General features: G+C 35.7%; 1 protein-coding gene across 1 annotated transcript; it reads left to right on the top strand.

Moving 5' to 3' along the window:
- The first annotated feature begins 8,173 nt into the window (after window positions 1-8,173).
- On the top strand, window positions 8,174-24,612 carry chst3a (carbohydrate (chondroitin 6) sulfotransferase 3a). The gene is made up of 4 exons (XM_030155249.1): window positions 8,174-8,561; window positions 11,118-11,279; window positions 15,646-16,197; window positions 21,339-24,612. Exons 2-4 carry the CDS (start codon window positions 11,200-11,202, stop codon window positions 22,051-22,053), a joined length of 1,347 nt encoding a protein of 448 aa, XP_030011109.1. The 5' UTR covers window positions 8,174-8,561; window positions 11,118-11,199; the 3' UTR covers window positions 22,054-24,612.
- The last annotated feature ends 469 nt before the right edge of the window (window positions 24,613-25,081 follow it).

Below are 25,081 nucleotides of genomic sequence, written 5' to 3' on the forward strand. Positions count from 1 at the left end.
ACGCCATAAAAACATGCAACCGAAGCTTATGTGCACAAGAGTCTTTGTGTCTACAGCTGCAGAAAAAAAATCATATGGATAAAGCTCACTGCTCATCTGTAGTCAGCTTCTTGGTTCTAATCGTGTGCCTTCAATCACCCCGGCACATGCTGACTTTTCTGTTCGTGTCGGACACAGAGCTGCGAGGATGCCCACGGGGAAATTTCAAGGACAAGCTCATCACTCCAGCTGCATGTGCACTGTTTGATTTGGATTATCTTCATTAATACACAATAGGCTCTGTATACCCTGAACTCAGTGTAATTCAGACCCTGACATCACTGCAGAATATCATGTCTGGTCTTGATCAGATGGACAGCAGAGTCATTTATGAAAGAGATTGAATTTAAGGGATTTAGAGCCAACATGTACACAAACAAGGTTCAGTGGATAAAACATAAAGAATAATATTTTATATGATGAATCTGCTTTTAATGTAGCACACATGAGGTCTAACACACTGACACATCACCTCTGTCTTTTGCTCCTCAACAGCTGAACTGTTCACACTTGGAGACAATGTGTTAAAACGGATGTAAAATGTGCTATTTTTTCTTACCTGTCAGTGGGTCAGATTTGGGGCAAGTGTGGTGTTAACTATGTAAAGACAGTTAACACAAAATGTGTGAACATATGTAACATTAACACATTATGTTCTATCTTTAACTACACACACTGTGTCAAAAAAACAACAACAACCTGAAACCATGCCAGTACAATTTATTCAATGCTGACTCAGAACATGTAAACTATAATGTGTTCACATGTGATTTGCACAAATTTTCTTCACATTTGTTGTAAGAGGGTACAGGTTCATATTGCTTTTATTTAAAATTCTTAAACTTTTCTCAGTGCAACACTCGTAACTCAGGCCCCTTTTTAAATTTCACCTGGTATACATCGTTTAAATGTTCTATATTTCTTCTATCTGGGGTACAGAGTTGGCCTTTCGTATATTTCAGTATTTCTTCGTAATCGTGTAAATTGTCAGTATTTTCAGTATAATTATTATATCATTTTATGTACAGACTTTCTTTTTGAACTTTGAGAATCTACTGGTAAACAGAAACAGAGCTACTACACTGACTTTCACTGTTCTTGTAACAGTGACAGTAAAGACCTATTCTATTCTATTCTATTCTATTCTATCCTAGTCATTTATTTGTAATATAGATCACATATTTTATGATGAAGAAAAATGAACACTGCCTTTTTTGTGGCATAAGGAAAGCTAAACATACAAAACATAAACTAAATAAAGCAGAAACACTTTCTGGCCACTTAATACTAATAATTGCAAAATTGCATCAACAAAAAAATCTCTTAAATCAAATTGCATGTGATGATAAGGAGAACATGTTTTCCCTTGCACCATCTCTGTTTGTCAGACATTATGTGGCTGACGTTTACAGCACGTTTTTGACTATTTATCAAGAAGTGACACTCTCACAGAAAGCTGAATTAGTTTGGCTCAAGCTCCTGGAACGTGAGAGTCCATGAAAAAGTCATGTAAATTCAAAGACTGCCAAAAACAGTTAAGTCCTAAGACCCGAAGAACATTTTGGATTACAGAAAAGCACACGTATACCCTGGAGTGTGTTGTTTATATCATCTTATTCATATCCTGTATATAAAATTCTGTATTATTGCAGATGTTTTTACTAAGATAAATAAAACCTTGTTATAGAATTAGATTTTTTTTTTATTTATTTTTTTTTACCTGCTTTATGAAATACTATGAAAAAAGCTATTCCAGCATATACTCGGAAAAACAAGCTTCTCTGGGCCAAAAATAGAAAGGGAAACATTCAATAATATGTGGCCTAAGATACTTGTGTCGCTGCAGGATCATGTCTGTCAGAGCACCTGGTCTCAAGATACTCAATTCAGCTTTACCATTTTGGATTATTATTGATAATCTCTAGTGCAGTTTGCCAGGGGCAGAGGTTCGCTTTTAGTCCTGGTCCACTCTAAAACTAGGTCAGTCTTTTTAATCTCTCCATGTAGAGTATACTGTAGGTTAACAGCCTTTTCATTTCATAAACCTCAGAGTGCTACCAGAGCAAATTGTAAAAAACACACATAAATGATGCAATAAACTGAGAAATTAAAAGAAGTCCTGCAGGAACCATGGACTTAAATGACTGATCACTGATGACTGTTGTTGAAGTGTTTTCATGAGGAAGCTTATTCAAGTTTTATTGATTAGATTTTAACTACAATCCGAGAAACTTCATGATACAGCCTGACTCTACTTAAATCAACCACCTATCTGTAGAACAATAAAAATATACTGTTTCCAGTTTAGTGCAACAAAATGTTAAATAACCTTCCAAATAAAAGATGTAAATCAGCACAGGCTTTAACATGGGAATCACTGAATCTAAGGTATCTTTCACATTCAGTAGAAGTTATAATAAATGCATTTTGGGATTAAAGTGTGTGTCTTTATGGATTACTGTGAAGTCATGAACATGCTACTCACAAAACCTGTTCTCTGTTTGTCAGCAGCTTTCTGGTCTCTAATTCTGTTGCTCTGCTGCCACCAAATGGTAAAAGACAGGAGGTGAAGTATGATGCTAAATTAAATGGTACTCAGTTATTGCACATATACAGTCATGGAAAAAAAACATTAGTTCACCCCTTGTTTTCTTCAATTTCTTGTTCATTTTAATGCCTGGTACAACTAAAGGTACATTTGTTTGGAAAAATATATTGATAACAACAAAAATGGCTCACAAGAGTTTAATTTCAGAGCTGATATCTAGACATTTTCCATGTTTTCTTGATAATAACCAAAATCACTTCAGTTCTTACATCGGTATCCATGGCATTGTACTGACAAAAACACGTGGGGTCACCTGGAATTCAAATGGGGTCGCCTGTAATTTCTAGTAATTGATACAAAAAACAACAACAACAACTTACTGATAAAAACATATGGTGAGTTGACAGAGACAATCACAATCCATAAAAGATATGACAAACTGTGAAGCTGAAACTGAAGCACTGTGGTTCTGTTTATCTTTCAAATGTTCATTGTGGTCGGTTTCAGATGCTGCAGCTCTTTCATAATTCATGGTTTGAGTTCTTGTTTGTTCAGTATTAATTGTCAGCCTTGTAAATACAAACTGGACTGACTGTACATATTGGGACCAAGGAAAATAAAATTCTCACTTTGTGCAGTAATCTACACCTGGCTTTTCTGCCTCCATCCATAATAATATACATTATATAGACTAAATGTCGTCTAAAATTAATTTGCATGATCAAAAACAATTAATTTTAGCAAAAAAAAAAGTCTACATTTTGAATGTCTGGGATTGCCAGAAATTTGTGATGTTGAACTGGGGTCATGAGCCAAAAAAGGTTGGGAACCATTGGCATAACCGCTGTTTTTGATGACTTTTAATGGTCTAATTTTTTTTTTTTTTCTGCAGCTGTAATTGCTGCTTAATAAACATTTACAATGAAAACTGAAATTTATCGTGAAACATGCATCAGTACAACAATTTGCCGCACATAAGAAATAGAACACATTCCTTAGGACACATAAAATATAATGGATATATTAACCATATATAAAAGTGGGCCCCTTATCTTTTAGTGGTCATGTGGTGGAGAGGATGATCTTCACCTAACCCTTGAAACAATCGGAGAAGCAGCTGAAGTGCAGTACAGAAGATCCTTCATCCCCATCGCATCACACTGAAACTAAACTGAAGAATGATTGAATATTCTGTTTTGCTTTTTTTTTTTTTTTTTTTTTTTCTTTTGCTGATGGACATTGATTTTCACTCGAGGAGTTAATAAAGTTAATCTGTATCTCAGCAAAAGCTAATGTCATGCTAGTGTCATGGTGTGAGCATTTCTGAATCTTCTAAATGTGTGTTAATGATGTGTCAATACGCGTTGAATGTGTGGAAAATGTCTCAAATGTGCTCAGCGTATGTATCAGTATACACACTAATTAATATAAATCACTGGTACCACATGCATAATTTAAATGTTTCTCCTGCAAATAAAAGACACAAAACTTGAAGAAGACTTATGATCCCTATTGGAGTTTGGACTCATTTGATTAGGTTGTATTAGGCTGAAGGACAAAGCAGATCTGAAAATAAGTACTTGATTGTACTTCATGACTGGTACCCTAATTTTATATTTTCCTTTTCATAAATAAATACATTCCTATTGGTATGTCACAAGTTGATGCAAAAAAAATCACCACATAGTGTTTTTGCTCAAAATGCTTCATTGGAGGATCTATAGAACCCAACTGAAACCTACATACTTATCAAAATTATGGCTGTCAAAATTAACGCATTAATGCGGATTAATCCATTATCATGATTAACCTGATTAAAAATTTTAACACAATTAACCCATCTGCAGCACAGAATGACTCTGAATGTCTCTGGCAACACATTTCGAGCAGTTTGTCCAAGTAGAGTTACCGTCGCACATGTGCAAAAGGGCAGTTGATCTGGTAGTGACAGGCAGCAGAACCAACCCATAAAGATGGAAGACACTAAACAGCACAATGGCCCTCTGGATGGAAATATGAGGACAAAAAAAAACCCAAGACAGATTAGTTGTTTCAAGTTGTTTTGTTGAAACTGTTGAAGGTGTTTAATAAGCATGTTAAGTGCATATATATTCCCTTCTTTCTTGAGTCTATTGTGTTTCATTTTGCAAGAGGCCAAATATTGATTAATATACAGGGTGGGGAAGCAAAATTTACAATGAACATTTAGTTGTTTTTTCTCAGCAGGCACTACATCAATTGTTTTGAAACCAAACATATATTGATGTCATAATCATACCTAACACTATTATCCATACCTTTTCAGAAACTTTTGCCCATATTAGTAATCAGGAAAGCAAACGACAAAGAGTGTGTGATTTGCTGAATGCACTCGTCACACCAAAGGAGATTTCAAAAATAGTTGGAGTGTCCATAAAGACTGTTTATAATGTAAAGAAGAGAATGACTATGAGCAAAACTATTACGAGAAAGTCTGGAAGATACTATTAAAGAAGAATGGGAGAAGTTGTCACCCCAATATTTGAGGAACACTTGCACAAGTTTCAGGAAGCGTGTGAAGGCAGTTATTGAGAAAGAAGGAGGACACATAGAATAAAAACATTTTCTATTATGTAACTTTTCTTGTGGCAAATAAATTCTCATGACTTTCAATAAACTAATTGGTCATACACTGTCTTTCAATCCCTGCCTCAAAATATTGTAAATTTTGCTTCCCCACCCTGTATATTAAAAATGAATTATATTTAATTGTGATTCATTGAAATTAATCTACAGCAACCCTGTGATTAATCTGATTAAAATGTTTAATCGTTTGACAGCACTAATTCAAATACAACATGTTGAGTTTTTTAGAGGACAGACAGATGCAGGTCACTGTTCAGCCCACATAAAGCAAATGTACAATATATTAAATAATGAAAACATGTTATGGGAGGTCAGTCCATCTGGGTCTTTCTGAAGGTTTTTTTTTCAAGTTTTTCTTTCTTCTCAGTATCAATCACCCTTCACCCTGTAAATCTAAGGGAAGGGGAGAATGTACAGGAAATGAGGTAGAAGGTTAATTTATTTCTAACCTGTACTGTACACTAGAAGTAGCGTAGTAGTAGTAGTAGTAGTAGTAGTAGTAGTAGTAGTAGTAAACAATCTTACCTAAAGGAAATTTGATAGATTTTAAGAATCTATCAACCATGTCACATGATCACCACTGAAGTCTATTTTTCTGTTCCAAATCTTGCTTTCAGAAGCTTTGCTGCTTTAGTTATTTTAGATTTTTCCCACATGTTTCTGAGGTACACTTATTGCTATTATCTGGGCCTGTGGTGGTGAGATGATTATGAAGTAAAATGAAGAGCATCTTGGAAAATATCATCTCTTCATATACAGATGTTTTATTTGATTTTATTTTACTATACTATAACTTATATATATATATATATGTATGTACAAACGTGCTGTATTGTTGTGATTGTGGATTTTATGTGAGCTGCTGACCCCTTGAATTTCCCCCAAAGTGATGAATAAAGTATCTTCTTTTCTCTATTTTCTGTCTTAATCTGACAAACCAGAAGAACAGCTGAAGTCGATGGCGATGAACCTCATTAAGATACAGAAGTCAGATGTATAGAAGATCCTCCATGCCCCCCATAGTCCACAACCCCTCAGTCTGATGGTTCATGGATGGAATGCCCATTTTCTTTCTTTCTTTCTTTCTTTCTTTCTTTCTTTCTTTCTTTCTTTCTTTCTTTCTTTCTTTCTTTCTTTCTGTTTACTGAGCTGATGAAAAAAAGAGAATTTCCCCTTGGCGGTCTATAAATGTAAATACATCACATCTATGCTAAGAGTCAACTTGTGAAACTGCCATTTTTTTTGTTCTCAGCTAGATAACCAAATTGCACTAAATGGCAGATCAGTCAAATTTCAATTTAAGCTTTTTTTTTTTAAAAATAATTTATTTCTATGTGTTTCTGGGGTACACTGAAAAGCAATCAGAAGCATTATATAGGTTTCAAAGACTTCTCTTAACAAATAAATCACATTTAATTAAAGAATCAATTTGTGTCATTCCCAAAACCTTTTCCCAAGACCATGTAACTGTCTTAATTTATATGAAGTTATAAAATGTGGTGTAAATTGACAAACATATTTCTTCATGTATTAAAATTCTGAAAAAGCTGGAAAAGTAAGTTGTTTTTTTTTAACCTTTTCATGCATAGTGGTCACTACAGTGGACAGCTATTCTCCAGCTTTTCTCTTGTATTTTCATGGGTTTTGTTGTTTTAATTTCACATCAGCCAACACAGTGGACACTTATGCATCATCCCAAACACTGCAATTCATACCATTACTGTAACTTTACTGTTCTTGACAAACCTGATCTGCAGTAACATGTTTTATTTTAGATCAATTGCTAACTGTTATTAGACTGTAATTAACAGTTTCTGAAACAAAAGTTTTTTTTTTTTTCATATCTCCATGAAGTGAGTAATAACTAGAATTAGAGTATGTTAAAATGTGAGCATTAGCAGCATTAAAAATGTTTTTATTTCCTAGTTTTCACACTTTCTGATGATGGTTTTAAATATGTGTTTTTTTGCTTCAAAAATTAAACGCATGGTGTCCAGCTTAATGGACATTTTTGGAACTCCATGAAAAGTGAGTTTTGTTTTGTTTGGTTTTTGTTTTTTGGTATTTATATGTATATATATATATATATACATATATATATATATATATATATATATATATATATATATATATATATATATATATATATATATATATATATATATTCTTTGCATGGAGCCTATCCCAACTGCAGGTTCAGAAAATGAATAAATAAATGAACACATATCCGTTTTACTACAGAATTTTCTTTCGTGTACATATGTGATTTTACTTTTGGTTTTCAGGGTTTTGTTTTGTTTTTTTTTTAATCTATTCTTTGTCTTATTTTGATTGTGGGTTTGGTTCTTGTACACCTTGTTCAAAAAAAAAAAAAAAAAAAAAAAAGAGAAAATGCTAAGTGTAACTCTGAATTCAGGTTTTTTTTTTGTTTGTTTGTTTGTTTTTGTGACAGGACAGTGACTATTATATTTTTCTGTCAGATTTGTACTACTTGAATTGTTGAGTTTGTCTTTGTTGTGCCATTATTTTCAATAAAAAATATTTAAATTAAAAAATATATATAAATAAAAAAGTAAGTTCATAAAAAGAAGCTCAATTGCATTTTTTTTTTTTTTTTATGCCTACAGAGGAATAAAATCACTGAAGAAAAATATATCGACTAAGGTTCTCATAATTCATGCATGAAAGGGTTAAAGTGTATTTTTGTGTCATGCTTCGTTCTAGAGGTACTTCCTCTAACTGGGGGGTCTGTGCACAAAATTGCAGGGCGTTTTGGGATCACGTGACCTCGCCTACACAGGATGTCCCAAGCAAGGAGAAAGAGAGAGAGAGGGGGAGAGAGAGAGTGTGTATGTGGGGAGAAGTGAAGCGTGGCCACAGTCCGCTGAAAGTCTTTGCGCTGGGTTGTAGTCCTTAGAAAAAAAAAAAAAAAAAAAAAAAAAAAAACTTGGAGAAAAACTTTTTAAAAGATGTCGGTTTAGGACTTCACTTATTTCCAAGAAATCATTCGGATGTCCAGCTGCATCACCAACCCCCTCATGTGAAACCGAGTTCAACCGGAGTCAAATCTGCACCAAATTAAAAAAAAAAAAAAAAAATAGCCAAGGTTATTTTTTTTACGTGTGCCGCGCGCGTTGCTGTGTAAAGTCGATGTTTGTCCAGGACGCTCGTGCCTCGGCGCTGCCTCTCATTCATGTTTCAGAGGAAAGGAACCCGCGTCCGACCATACAATGAACCAGTGTGTCCTTGTCCGACACAATGCAGCAAGATGCTACGAGGGACATTACGGTTTCTCACAGCACCGAGGACGGGTCCTTTTTACTCGATTGCCGAGAGAGACCAGCTAAAGGTACCTGTGAAGCTCCATCATATTTGTCGGGCAGGATGTGACTTAAATGGTTAAAAAAAAAAAAAAAATACCGTCAGTGACACCGACGCGCGGTAAGAGCATGAAAACCTCCTGCAGATACACACATTAAAATGATCAGGATGTAAAACCTAAAGTGTAACACTATTAGCAGTGTGAGACATTTGCGTCCGGATGTGTGTGTTTCCCCCTGATGATGCAGGTAGAAATGGGGGAAATATGGAGGCTATGTAACCGTGTCAACATTGCACAAGAATCAATAAGCTGTTAAAGATCTGAGTTGATCATATAACCATTTTTATTTATTTATTTATTTTTTATTTTTTTTAACACATCACATCTTGAACATATGAAGGCATCATGCTCCCATCTAAGATGAATAATGCAGAACTGCTCATTAGTGTGTGTTCATACTGGATGAATGGAGGAGATGTCTGAAATGCTCCTATTGAACACCCCCATCCCCCTAAATCACTGCTATAAATGGGAACCACACGCACACACACACTTACACACACTTAGACACACTTAGACATGTAGCCACACACCACACATACACAACCTGGGTTACTTTCTCCTTATCTCTAAATTGCAATAATAAAACATGAGAACTCAAATCAGTCAATCACATGGAAATGATAGATGACACCTTTACATTTTTTATGGTTTTCAGTATTCGCTCATAACGGTTAATTGTTTACACTCACACCCCTGAATGAACAGCAAAGCTTTCAGTGGGAATTTAGCTTTCAGCATCTCTCCCTGAGATATTGCATCAAGGCTTTGAAGGCAGCCATTAATGTAATTTGTAGTGAGATGATAAACAGAGTGATGTGTGTTTCTGCTTGAGCAGATAGTCAGATTTGCCAAACGCTTCAGTGACTCTTGAATATGTAAAAGTGCTCAGCTCAAGTGCTTCAGTCTGACAGTTTGACGGCTATGGCGTATTAAGCTTAGATAATTGGGTGATATTTACTTACAGAGCACACAATCACTCCTCGACGGCTTGAAAACTGTGTCTTTTCCTTTAATGATATGCTTTGTAGGAATTATTCAATCTCTTGACAGATCCAAATGTTGTTTGTGTGTGTGTGTGTGTGTGTGTGTGTGTGTGTGTGTGTGTGTGTGTGTGTGTGTGTGGGGTAATCTACATTTATTTTTCCAGTTAAAATAACAGACATTATCAAAATTAAATTGCATCTAATTTAAAATGAAAATTTCACCAAGACATTTTAATGGGTAGCTGGCATGGCTCAAAATTTGTGATTACATTGAAACACGACACAAAATACTTTTTGTTCTGATACTCGGATCAGTGATGCAAGTTTTTTGTTTCAGTATCACCAAGCTCTGACATGCCCTGCCAAATAATGATAAGCATCACTGAAGAAAAAAACAAAAAAAAACAACAAAAATATCAGTTGACAGTCCACACGTTGAGACTTGTGTCTTAATAGTTGATACTTCATACTGCGTCATTGCCATTCATGTATCATGAAAATTCACATATAAATTTACTGTATGAGGCTGTACTACATCGTCACAGGCCTCGTGGTAAATGACAAGAGCGAACCACCATCCTGATTAAGAGCTGAGATGAAGTCATGTGGGAGAGAAACAAAAACACTCCTGTTGTCATTGACTTTTCTTTTTTTCCTTCCGTTTATTCTGTCTTTTCGCAAGCTACAGTAGCCTATGTGAAATCCCAAATACCTGAGGATTTAACATCATGTGGCTTTGACATCAAAATTGGTATCAGATACTGCATTTTTAAAGATGTGAGTTTTGTGCACAATGTTAACCATTGAATAAAATTGTTAACATTAACCACAGAACATCAAGCTCAAAGCAATTATTAAAGAAATTTGCAAGTGAATATCAAAGCAACTATAGGGGGTGCATTTGTTTTTATTTTTTGAGGCATTACTTTTTCTAGAAGTCAGTAATAGCCTCTGAGAAACCCAACTGTATCTTCTGGTCACAATCAGAGTCAAGTTCTGCTGATAATTATAGTTTTTTGGGTTTTTTTTTTTAGAATTAATGAAGATCAATCAAAGTAGTTAAACTGAAAATCACTAAGAACCAACCTTCTTAGAATAGTGTTAACATCGTTCCAACATGTTTATAGTATGAGGGGAATGTTCAGGTGAAGTGTGTTGCACTGGAACAAATTAATTGTCATTAGCTTTGTACTCATAAACAATAATACTGATCAAATGAAATGTAATCAGTTCTGAAAAACACAGTACTAAAACAATATCTATTACCAAAGATAGATTGAATGAGTCAAATGAAAATGTTTTCATGTCTTTACAAAACTGAATCCAAGTAGTAAATACTTTATATGTAATATCAGGCATATGGCAGTTCCACAGTTATTCTTGATTAAAAATCAGGATAAGTCACAAAATGCTACATTCTCAGACATACATGTACAAATGGTCAGTCTGATATCTGTGAAGATATTTCCCTCTATACCAAAGATGTGTGGATCTAATGGTGAAAAGCAATTAAAATGATTTCTGTCTGTTATTGCAGAATGAAGCTCCATCCACTGCATAACAAGCTATGACGATTATAAAAACTGTATAGACATCCAGAACCAAGCCAGGACTTAAGAATGAGGACCAAATATGCAATCGTCTTCATTTGTATTGTGGCCCTGGTCATCATTGAAAAGGAAAGCAACATCCTGTCAAGGTAAGAGAATAAACCTGTTGAACATGACTTCATGGCAGACCTCAGTGTCTAATGTTTTGTCTTTCTCTTAGACTTATTATTTATTATTTATTACTCTTATTTACTATTTCCTTTTTTGTTATTGTGTTTGTATTTATCTGTTTGCTTTTTAATATGGACCATGAGTCTGTAATAAAGCCTATCTATCTATCTATCTATCTATCTATCTATCTATCTATCTATCTATCTATCTATCTATCTATCTGTCTGTCTGTCTGTCTGTCTGTCTGTCTGTCTGTCTGTCTGTCTGTCTGTCTGTCTGTCTGTCTGTCTATCTATCTATCTATCTATCTATCTATCTATCTATCTATCTGTCTGTCTGTCTGTCTGTCTGTCTGTCTGTCTGTCTGTCGGTCGGTCGGTCGGTCGGTCAGTCGGTCTATTTATCTATCTATCTATTAAATGAACTGACTTTCTTCCTGCTTTTGAAATGTAAAAATAGACAAGTAGCATAGATCTAGAAATAGATGTGTGCAGTAACACTGTCCATGATTGAACCTGTTGAGATTACATTAAAAACAAGTGGTAGGAGTGGGTGTTAAGAGCAAGATCTCCACTTAGTGTATATGGAACCTTTTCATCATAACAATGGAACATTTAATTTAATTAAATAATTTAATAATCAGTTTTCATTATATTTCCAACTGTGTCGTCAGACAGTCCTGTATATTTGGCTGCAACATTGCATGGAATTGTGTAATTTTGTGAAAGGAATAGTTACCTTAAAGCTCAAATTTGTCAGGTTTGGCTTGTGTTGGAGTCTGTTTTGTAGTGGGAGCATATCATTTTCATGTTAGCTGTCTCCATTTCAAGCTAACAGCTGTTTCTATTTCTGTTGCCTACGTCCATGATATCAACCATAATACCCTGATTTGTTTATAGAGGACTAGTGTTGGATTTTACACAAAAATCCTTATGCTCATTTTGTCATTGGTTTTCTTCTGTTCATCTACAGCTACTGTTTGCTCAGAAATGCAGTCAGCTGGTGTCACAAACCAATTACCTCCCAGTACAACCCATTTGCATCACCATACATCACATACACACATGAGCACATGTGAATCTTCCATATTGAACTTTTAACAAAATGGTCACAATCTTAAAATCCCTTTTCATGCATGGTATTAACTCTAATCCATGTTAGTTCATATAATAGAATCAGAAGAATCATAGAAATATTTAACAGTGGTCTAAAGTGTACTGCATTACAAATCATAAACAAAATTATTCAGACATTATGATAAACTTCTGCTTGAAGACATCATATCAAACAAGGCAAAAACTTAAGTAAACATTGCAGCTATAAATAAAAAACTAACAGTACATAAATGTGGATGTAGACTCAGTAGACTCAGATTACTTGTCAAACCTGTGTAATATCTCTTGTATGTGTTCACATGAACTTTTATTAATTAATTTAACAGATAATTAATAAACATAATAACGACACCGGCCATACACATTCACTTCATCTTTAGTCATCTGTATACAGTCCCAGGATCTGTTATCTCTACATGTTCCAAAAGTCATAGAACTGGGAAAGAAAGCTTTTAAATGTTCTGCTCCCTTTGCCTGGAACAACTTACAGAAGGAGATAAAAACAAAGGAGCTGGTCTGTGTAAATACATTCAAAGTCATTTTGAATAATGGGAAAAGGACATATAGATATAGATGTTTTTATAATTGACTGAATTGGGTTCTACTTTGATATGCTTTTAAAGAACATTGTTGTATACTTTTAGTACCTTCTAAATTATTGATGGTGTTTTATATGTATGGTCTTAGAACTGAGTTTTTTTATGTGTTTAATGTACATTTTTAGTATGGATGTATGGATGAAATCTCTATTGTCTGTAACTTCTGCTGCTGCTGTTGCTGTCTTGGCCAGGATACTCTTGCAAAAGAGATTTTTAATCTCAATGAGTTTTTTCCTGGTTAAATGAGGGTTAAAAAATAACATAAGACTGACACAAAGGGAAGCAGGAGAGTCACCTGTAAGCCCAGATAAGTTGAGTTTACTTAAAAAATTGAGAAAAGTGGTTGCCTGGTTGGTTGTTTGGGTCTTTATGAGTTAAAAAAAATTAAGTAATGATTAATGAACTTTTTTTTAAAGTACATTTAACTTACATTTAACTAAGATTTTAAGTTAAATGCACTAGAAAAGTTCATTAATCATTACTTTTTTTTTTTTTAACTCATAAAGACCCAAACAGCCACTGGCAACCAAAATCATCTACTCATCTAAACTTTTTTAATACCTGTTGATCCATTAATCCTATCAATCCATGTAAATAAGTGGTATAAAATACAGTTGTTCATCTTTTCATGGTAATCAGAGCTGACCCATGTGGACGTTCAGAGGCTCTGTAGTGAATGTGGAAGCACTATCATCTTCTACAGTATTGATTCACCAGTAAAACCCATGGAGTTGGATCAATGACACACAATGACACACCTGTTTTTACATTCAGTTATTGGTACCTTTGCTCAAAAAAATCCCTTTGTCTTCAGTTTTTCGGTTTCTGATTTAATAACCTCTAAACTTACTGTGAGTTTTAATGAACCTCTACATGGTCAGTAAATCAAATATAGAAAAACACCTGATTTTCACTGAAAAGAATGCAAAATACAGAAGATAATACTATAATAAATGGTGCTAAATCACTTAAAAAAGGTTAAAATCACTTAAAAAAAGGTTAAAAGGTTACAGAAAAATTCATTTGAGAACAGCCACAAAAGTAGCACTGGGTCTTTATGGGTTAAGACAACCACTTCTCTCAAGTTTTTTAAGTAAACTCAACTTATCCAGGCTTACAGTCTCCCCCACTGAGAAAAGTACCAAATCAGCTAGTGGACACCTAGATAAGAGAAATGTCTGTGGAACAGGTCAATGGAACTGGTGGACAATGAAAGAAAACAAGATTTTGGACAATAAAACAAAACAGTCCTCTCACACTTAAAACAAACAGTTGTCAATAGCTGACAGCAGCTTACAACTTTTTGGGTTGTATCTTGTACGATAAACACCGAAACTCCTATAGCAGCTACTCTTTGACCGAAACCACTGACACTGGCATGTCCAGAACATGCATGGGCAGGTGACAATTTATGTAATCAAAAGAAAAAGAGGTGTGGTCATAACTAAAACTTATTAATTGAAATCCATTTAACTTAAATTTATTCACACATTTGACTATATCTACCAATGAGTTGACTATACTTAATATTTTCTAGTAATGTCATCAAACTTATATTTTTAAGTGCTTTGTAATGATTTTTTTTTAAGGGTATTTGACATCTTTGTGACAGCATCAGTCAAATGCAGTCAGAGTGAGGTCTGGACTCTGTGGAAGCCAACCATGTGTGAAAATGTCGTCAAATACTTCTGGACCACTTTTTCACAAACCTGATGAATCCTTGCATAGTCCAGTCTTCATGCTGTCTATCAAACTGATGGTTGTATTTTGTGTATTTTGTATTGCTTGTATATTTCCTTATCTGTTGTACACATTTCTTATCTGTAGTATAGAGTTAGCTTTTGTATATTTCAGTACTTTTTGTAGTACTTTAGTAGCATATGTACATCTAATGTTTTATCCTGTTGCTTTTTGCACATTCCTACATTTACAGTATTTTTTGTGATATTTTTATACAGTCTTTTTGCACTCAGTGTTTTTGATGCGTAACAGAACAGAGATACTACACTGATTTTCATTGTTTCTGTGACAGTGACAATAAAGATCTATTCTATTCTATTCTATTCTATTCTATTCTATTCTATTCTATTCTATTCTATTCTCAGAATCAGAATCAGCTTTATTGGCCAAGTACGTGAACACATACAAGGAATTTGGCTTCAGTTTTTTCTTTGCTCACATGTTTCAACATGAACCCAAAACAACATGAACCCAATCACACTTGAACATAGACCTAATATAGACAAACATTCGACTAGAGACAAGGACAACAATGGGATGGGATTTATATTGTAATACATACAGAGTGCAAAGTGGAGTTTTATACAGTGAGTGGATGTGTACAGGGATCCGGTCTATTAGAATATATGTGTATGTATATATTATTTACAGTGGGTTTTATATTGTAATTTGCTCAGAAAGTGCAAATTGGAGTTTTTATACAGTGAGTGGATATGTACAGGGATCTGGGCTATTAAAAATATATGTTTAAATATATATTGTTGTAGTGCAAATCAGTCAGATTCTATTCTATTCTATTCTATTCTATTGTCTATTAATGTTGTTTATGCTGCTGCTGCTGTTATGAAATGTTATATATTTTAGTTAATCTTGCTTCTGTATCTCCTTAGGGTCTCTGATAAGCTGATCCAGAGGCAGAATCCACAGCAGACTCCACAAACTCCGCTGGATTACAGCAACTCCACAGAAAATGGCTCCCTGAACGTGTTAAAAATGCTGCTTTCCAAACTCACTGACACAAAAGGGAATTACTCAAGTTTCTCTGAGGAGCAGGAGGAGGATGAACTCGACGATTTGGGCACGTACAGCTTCAGCGGCGGCCGTAAGCATATATTACTGTTGGCCACCACAAGAACAGGCTCCTCTTTTGTGGGGGAATTTTTCAACCAGCACGGTGGAAACATGTTCTACCTGTTTGAGCCTCTGTGGCATGTGGAGCGCATGCTGACCACGGCCACCGAGTCCAACAATGGGACAGTGTTGGCAGGAATTTATCGGGATGTACTCCAGGGCCTGTTTCTCTGCGATTTCTCTCCTCTTGAGAAGTTCATCTCTCCCTCACCTCGGGACCACGTCACCCCGGCCCTTTTCCGCAGAGAGTCAAGCCTTTCACTGTGTGAAGAACCTGTCTGCACTCCTGTGATCAAAGATGTTTTTGAGAGGTATGTTTAAAATGCAACTGCACCCCCAGCTCCGGGTCCAACTCCACCCATGATTTGGAAAAGTGCTAAAAAGTGGGCGAAGGGTTCAGGCCAGAGAGAAATTGAGAGCGACTCAGAATCTTGAGGAGCCTGAAAGTCTGAAAGGATTAGTTTGAAAGGATTATTTTAACCTAATGAAAAAGACCCCCTATACAAAAATCTGTACCAGAATATTAATTATATTTTCTGTTGAGGAACTGAAGCACTGAAGTGTTTGACTCTCAAACACTCAACAGTAATATTACCTGTTTTTGTCACTGTTTGACTGTTTGTTTGTTGAATCCGAAGTAACGCCAACAAGCAAATGACTTAGACCAGTGTCAACTGTGTTCTGTGATGTAAAGTACTGGTTTTGTCAAAGGAGTCTGGTGACTTTGAAGAGACGGATGTATTGGCTTCAGTTATTTATAGAAAATAAACATGGTTTCACAGACTCACAGTCATTAGAGGGCGTTAACATTCAGTTTTAATCTAAATTTCATTATGTAGCGTTTCAAATGGTTGACTATGTCAGAATTGGCTTTGTGAGTTTCAGGATAATATGTGTGTTCCAACCCATGAAGTTTGATAAGAATGTTAGTATTAATACCAATGTATTTCATTGTACTTAATCATTTCACTGTCGTATCATTTAGTTTACAGCTCAAAAATAATCATCAACAGCAGGGGGAAGTCGTGAACCAGAATGCTATATCACACTCTGAATAAAGTGTGAAGCTCATTGTTCACAAATATCTGCATTATGGAATCATCAAGTTTTCACCTTAAAACAAAATAACTGTCTTATAATTCCCAGCCACAGCTAAACAGCCACAGTAAAACTACAAATCACCTTGGTTTTCTGTACAGTTTGTGTTGTCAGTAGCTGCACTAAGGTTCGGTTTGGAAGGTCAGAACTGTCACAGTTTAGTCTGAACTGTGGATCAAAATATGGTAAAAAAAATTATAACATCACTTAATACCTTTATACCTTCATACGCCTCATAAACTAAACTCACCCACGCAGAAGAAACAGTTATTTCAGCATCAGACTCTTAATTTAGAGCCTTGTCCACTGGTGAAAACAATTGGAATGCACCTATTTTTATTTAATTTTTTTTTATCACTTTCTTTGATTCTTATAGTTATTTCCTTACCAGATTTCATCCTTATTTTGGCCTTCGTGTTAGTGGTCATCAGCATGGCAGATGAGCAGATTGACTCTCTACTCCCTGTAGTGGTCATGTACATTCCTAATGATGTCACAGTTCAGTTCACATCTGCGATAAAATGCATTTACAGCTTTGACATGATAGTAGAGCTCTTTATTCTAAATAGTCTGTTGATTCTTTAAGTCATCTTTGAGCTTTTGGAGTTGAAATACTCCATATAGCTGCTTTAAATCTCTAGTAGTTTGAGATCAGCAAAAGAAAATACCAGATCACTCATTCCACCTGCAGCTCTTGGTAGTTGAGACAAGGCAATTTCATGTCACAAAAGAAAGGTCAAGTCAAAATATCATGGATATATGAGAGCTTCTGTGGTGCTTTTGTGATAGATACGACTGAAAGCGATTGGTCATTACAGCTGCCAGTCACCTGTTTTTTTTTCCAGTCCTACTGAAAAGGCCTTCTGTCATGGTCCAGATCATGGCTGCCAAACATGGCTGCCAAACATATGGCCTGTGAGCCAAAACCTGCCCACCAAAGGTTCCAATCTGGCCTGCAGGATAACACTGAGGATATTAATAGTCAAGTGTGTCAAACCCATTTTAGTTCCAAACTCCAAAATTCCAACAATATTGTGCCCGTTACTAAGTGCTTTGTGCCTTTGTAGATCCACTGTGATCTACATAAAATGCACACTTAGAAATGACAAGTTGAGGCAGAATATTGCACTTATTTTTTCTTAAGAAATTTCAGGTTTTTCACATTTAGGTAAAGAATAGTTTGTAAATGTAAACAATATCATAATTTATTTTTCCTTTTTTTTTTACACTTAAACACAGAGGAAATTCTCACTATTTATAGGTTATTATGCTATTATTTTACTGGCTCTGGCCCACTTGAAATCAAAGTTGGCTGTATGTGGCCCCTAAACTACAATGATTTTGACACCTCTGGTCTAGATTATTGAAAGCCAGAAAACAGACTCAAGGAGACGCAGCAGTCTAGTTTGCTCTCAGACCATTTCAACTGCAAAATGCTGAAATGTTATTATTGAATTTTTTTACCCAATGATGCTGAAAGATTTTTCCTACTGAAGCTTTAAAGGTGCCCTGCCACACGTATTTCATTACTTTTGTGGTAATATCTGAAGTTCTACCATGGACTTTGTAACATTTTTTGTGGTAAAAAATGCCTTTGTTACCAAGTTTCAAGCCATTCTAATGTGGTATATAAAATCTGCTGGAAGACTAGGGCTGCTCGATTATAGAAAAAAAAAAAAAATCACGATTATTTTAGTAATAATTGAAATCACGATTATTAAAAAAGATTATTTGTTAACCTTAAAGTTGTTTTTTTTTTTCTTGCAAAACAATATAAGATATACTCTTTAAATATAAATAAAGCTTTTAACCATTAAAACAAAGTATGTTCACTTTTGTACGAAACAAAAAAATCTTTGAATGCAAATAAGTGTACTGTAAATTCAAGTATGTTTCCTTTTGTAAACAAATAGTGCACTGTAATTAAACTGCTATAGACCTGCCATAGAACTGTAGCAATAATAAAAAAACTCACGTAAAGTGCAAATTATAAATTCAAGTATGTTCAATGTAGTATGAAACATAGTAAATTCAGTGGCGTGCCGTGAGGTTTCAGTTAGGTTAATACGGGAGTTGCAGCGTAAAGAGATTCGGAGACTGAAGATTGCATTGCAGACGAAGTTGTAGACGGAGTTTTTTTTTATGAGTTTTAGTTTTTCATAAGATTATGATAAAGGTCGCGGTGGTTAAACTTTAGATGGTTCAAAAGGTTTGCTGTGTTACTGGTCGGTGCGGACACAACTACGAAACACTTTTTGCACGTGATGGGTTTTTGCTCTTCATCAAACCCAAAGTGATTCCATACAATTGAATTTGACTTGCCTTTTTGTTTACCAAGCACTTATGCTGTGATTCTCCTGCTATTTTTCCAGACCGCTAGGTACAACTTTCCTCTTAGGGTGGACCTGCCGGCTAGCTGGCAGCAGTAGCTTAGAGGGGGGCGGGGCAGAGCAGCTCATGGGAGCTTGCGTGCTCATGAATTAAAACGACTCAAAATTAATAATTGTTTTTTCTCGATTACATAATTTTTGTTATCGTTGCGTGTAATAATCGAAATCGTAATTGAATTTCGATTAATTGCACAGCCCTATGGAAGACTCACCTTGATTTGCGCCAGTACTCATGAATATTCAACAGGCTAATCTGCTTAACTCTGATTGACTAAGAGCTAGCCAATGAAAGCCTGGCTTTTCAGTAGACTGCTGCAATGGTACTACTCCAGGCTTCAACAGCAACTTTACTGCGAAGCCTCTGCTGAACTCACCAAAGTTGATGAAATCATCCTCTTCAAAATGTGAGAAACAGAGAGTTAATTTTGAATTATTGTGTTGTGGCATTGTTCCAAAAATAAACTGAAGCCATTTGATCTTCAACTCTGGGTTCTTGGGAAACATGTGCATTGTTGAAGTTCTGTTCGAGCATAGCGCACAAGAACGTTGACCTTCAGCCATCCTTGCTGTATACGAAAACTGTGACTAAGACAGACAAATTCTGTGGATTCTGTCACCTGGAAGAGCTCATGAATACTAATGAGCTCAGGCAACACGTCACACTGACCAGCTTTTCTACAGGGTGTCCCATAAGTCTCCATACATAGGAAAAATAAACGTTTCTTGACATAAACCATTTTTATTTATATAATATGCTTTATATGACTGCCATTTTGTCGGGAACACATTTCAACGCGTGTCCTCCACTGCTGAAGATCTATAAAGAAGAAATATAAAGAAATACATGTTAGAACCATATGTATTATGTCTCCTATGTATGGAGACTTATGGGACACCCTGTAATTTGCCTGATTTCTCCGCTTATTTCTTTTCAGTGGCAATAGCAGACAGAGGAGGTAGTGGTTCATTTTCACATTCACTACATAACACAAACACGCATGGACCTGACATATTTAAAAAAAAATAAAAGTAAAAACGAGTTTTGTGTGGCAGGGCACCTTTAATGGCCATAAGGTACCAAAATAACAATTCTCATGTTCCACTTCTGTTAATTGCATTTGGCAGTGTTTTTAAACCTTGGGGTCGGGACCCCACGTGGGGTCGCCTGGAATTCAAATGGGGTCGCCTGAAATTTCTAGTAATTGATAAAAATAATGCGTAATTTCAATTTTGAAAAGGCAAAAATAAACAGTTTTTTAGACTACTATCAGCTTCACTACAGTAACTTAACAGCTTTAAAACAGCAAATAATACATAGACTGATCAATAAAAAATAACATCGTAGTGCAGTGTTTTTCAGCCTTGGGGTCGGGACCCCATGTGGGGTCACCTGAAATTCAAATGGGGTCGCCTAAAATTTCTAGTAATTGATAAAAATAGTAAAAACTTAGCAATAAAAAATATGTAGTGAGTTGAGAGAGACAATCACAATCCATAAAAGACATGACAAACTGTGAAGCTGAAACTGAAGCACTGTGGTACTGTTTATCTTTCAAATGCTCATTGTGGTCGGTTTCAGATGCTGCAGCTCTTTCATAATTCATAGTTTGAGTTATTGTTTGTTCAGTATTAATTGTAAACCTTGTAAATACAAGCTGGACTGACTTTACATATTCTGACCAAGGAAAATAAAATTCCCACTTTGTGCAGTAATCTCCACCTGGCTTTTCTGCCTCCGTCCATATTAATATACATTATATAGACTAAAAGTCATCTAAAATTAATGTTTATTTGCAACATAGTATAGCAAACTATTACATGATCAAAAGCAAATTAATTTTAGCAAAAAATGTCTGGGGTCGGCAGAAATTTGTGATATTAAAATGTTGTCACAAGCCAAAAAAGGTTGGGAACCACTGGCATATGGTGTATTAACTGCAAAATCTGTGCCCCTCTCTGCTCAGGTATCACTGTAAGACACGACGCTGCGGACCGCTCAACTTGACCCTTGCATCACAATCTTGTCTTTCTAAGCAACACCATGCCATTAAGACTGTCCGTGTGCGCCAGCTGGACACGTTGCAGCCCCTGGTCGAGGATCCTCGTTTGGATGTGAGAATTATCCAGCTTGTTCGAGATCCGCGGGCCATCTTAGCATCCCGAATGGTAGCTTTCTCATCCAAGTACCAGACGTGGAAGACCTGGGCGCAGGACGGCCAGGTGCCCGAGGACGACGAGGAGGTGAAAAGGCTAAAAGGAAACTGCGACCACATCAGGATGTCCGCGGAGGTGGGACTGAGCCGACCTCACTGGCTGAGGCGTCGTTACATGTTGGTGCGTTACGAGGATATTGCACGTTACCCCATGCAGAAGGCAGAGGAGATGTACAGGTTCACAGGTATACCATTCAGTCCACAAGCGAGAGAATGGATTCTGAGGAACACCCAGACCACACAGGGCGCAAGCGGGATTTACTCCACGCAGAAGAACTCATCAGAACAGGCAGAGAAATGGAGATTTAGCATTCCCTTTACACTGGCTCAGGTAGTACAGAGGGTGTGTGGACCCACCATGAAGCTGTTTGGCTACAGATTTGTCAATGATGAAAAAACACTGATCAATAAGTCCATCAGTTTGCTTGAGGAGAAACTGTTTCATTTACAAAGAAACTCACTGTGAATCTGCAACACACTGCACATGATGGATCGAAACAGGAGAAGTTGTGACTGCACAGATTAAAAGGAAAAAAGTAGCTAATTGTGCCACAATACTACAAGGGAAGTATTTCTCACTGATAAAAGGCCATACAGTACTCATATTCACCAACAATGTGCCTCATTGTAACAAGACACTTGATATAGAAACGTATTTATTTGGAAACTATATTAACAAAAAGTCTGGTACTGAAGCTTTATATCATGCTGTGTTTTCATGTAATTGAAATAAGCATAGATGTCAACCCTGCCACATAAGAGCTTATTATAAAGGAATATGAAGACAGTCTGAGGGTAGCTGCTTATATTTAGATTTTCAGGGAGAAACTACGCTCGGAGTACCATTGAAAGGAACGTGTATATGTTTTGTTGTGTGTGAAATGACGGTGTATCTCTTGATATGAATATGGTCTTAGATGTTTTAACTCTGAATTCTTACAATTTGGATTTTAATTTCATATTCATCCGTAATAACATGGACTGTACGCAGCATGTTAATAATTCTGGATCATTGCAGCATTGGTATTTGAGAGTTAAAACATATTTGGAGAAAATCAAGATAATAGTAGCGGTCTAGTGGTGTGTATCTTGTGTGGTTTGCCTTCTACATTATCTGACTTTAAAAAGAAAAAGCAGGAATTACCCTTTAATGTCTGTGTAGTTCAACCTGTTACATATCAGTAGCTATGCACTTAATAGATTCCCATGATATTAGAAGTGAATTGCTTTAATGGGTTTTACACATTAGCCATATTTGCCTCAGGTGAAGAAGTGAATGTAAAAAATGTAACTTGTGTCATCTTAATCGTATCTTCACAACCTTATCATAACTTAATATGAGCTTCACCTATATGCAATATAAAACCATTTTATTTTTATGTAATTCAAATGAAACGCAATATACAGTATATCACAGAGAAGAGGTTAACAGAGGATATATTTAAGATATATTTATGTCTATATGTACTGAGGCATGGACCAAGATGGAGAGTTAGTTACATTCCTGAAATATTTAACGTGTTTACAATGCACATGTGTTAAAGTGTTGATTTTTTTCCAATAAAAATCCAGTAGCAGTGCCATCCCAGTGTTGCTTTCCTAATGTAAAGTACACCATTAGTTTTTCTACGTAAACAGCTTCTCAGGCACTAAACTGCTTAAACCTGTTGACAGACTGCCTTAAATTAGCAGGTGAAGTCATAATTGAACATTTTTCTTTCAGAACAAGTGTCTTCTTAGATAATGTCAAACCAAATAGAAACAATATACAAATATATTTATACAGATAGAGAAATATTAACAAATCCCAGGATGTTTTCTACCATTGGGATCACTGTGCACACACCTCATACAGCTTATACAGTTTATACATATATAGTATAAGCTGTATATTCTAACATAAAGCCTACAGTGTTGACATAACTTTAAGTGAAACCCTGTACTCATCTTGATGGTATATGAAGGTAGGCACTGTGAATCTAGTTCAATAGCAGCATTGTGTGCAGCTTGGCGGAGGGGCTGCCAAGGCTGGTATGCCGCTATGGAAGGGATATGTGTTAGAGGTACATAGTAGTGGTCTTTCACTGCCTTACTGTTGAGAACATAAATATGAATACATTACAACGGACATGCCTTGGGTCATCGAGACTTAGTTACATAAGTAAGCAGAAATCATACAGTCAAATACTATGCTTAGTATATAGGTACATTTCAACTCAATACAGAAACCTAAAGTCAGAATGTCTTTATATGATATTGTATATGAACAGTTTAGTGAGGAAGGTTTGCGTATGCTTGTTTTTGTGATTGTGGTTAGTTTGTGTTGGAATCTGTCGATAACAGCCTGTCTGCTAATCTCTATGTCGATGACTTGTTTTATTCTGAAAAAAAAAAAAAAAAAAACTAGCACTCACTCCCAGGGTCTTTACTGCCTTTCTTCAGCTTTTACAGCTGCGAGACTGAGCAACATTAGTCACCATTAGCTTAGAAATGCAGGCATCTAATGTTAAACAAATAACAAACTCTCAATGTAATACAGATGTCAACACAAACTTCACGCGAGCGCATAAGCATATCGTTAGCTTCATAGCATAATAGTTATATTTTTGTGAGATCTTCGTAATTTTACTCTCTTAACACTGCTGCTTCATTTTGTAACATTGGCTATGATCTGAAAACTGCTATGCTATGAGGCTAACAATACGCAAATCTTTCACATTAAACATATTGAACTGGTGTTTGTGTATAGAATGAGTATCTTTTGCTCCATGAGAACCTGCACAGCCTGGCTATAACGTCTATTTTCTGCAGTTTTTTGCAACATGATTTTGAGGTCAGAAGTTCAGCTCATTGCAAAGTATAAATTGTAAGGGAACGCAACACACTAAGCATACAGATGGATGACTGAAAAATATTGTAGCTTATGTTAAAGACATGGTGTTAGGAATTTCTGTAGTTGTTTCCATGTTGTTTTCTGTTGTGAAAACTTGTTTCTGAGATTCATTAAAGCTGACGATTTACCAGCCATCTTAAAAGACAGTGTGAGTAATTTAAGTGGAGTAACAACTCATAAAAGTGGTCCACATACAACAGTGGTGAGGGTTTTACAGGGTGTTGGAAGTCACAAAAGCAACTTTTGTTTTCACTAGTAAAACCTCTTCTCTTTCTGTTATTTTGCCAGCCGTGCAGATGAAGACATCCACATATTATGTATAAACCATGACTCTTCTTCATAGAGTTTAAATGATGTAGTTCTGAAATAAAGTGTATTTATGGATTTCTTTATGGATTCTTGTTTAGTGAGAGTGGTTGTAACATGAAGCTACAGTATAACAACCATATTCACTTGTACTATTTGCTTTTTCAGTGGTAAACATGAAAATCCCATTAAGTAACCCTGACATGCTGCAGGAAATAGAAGAGCAAAGTAGATGTGTTTCTGTTTTTCTCATTATGTTATGAGATAGGCCTGATATTGTGTGTTCAGTTCATCT

Source organism: Sphaeramia orbicularis, chromosome 15, assembly GCF_902148855.1.
Source record: "Sphaeramia orbicularis chromosome 15, fSphaOr1.1, whole genome shotgun sequence".
Classification (NCBI taxonomy): Eukaryota; Metazoa; Chordata; class Actinopteri; order Kurtiformes; family Apogonidae; genus Sphaeramia; species Sphaeramia orbicularis.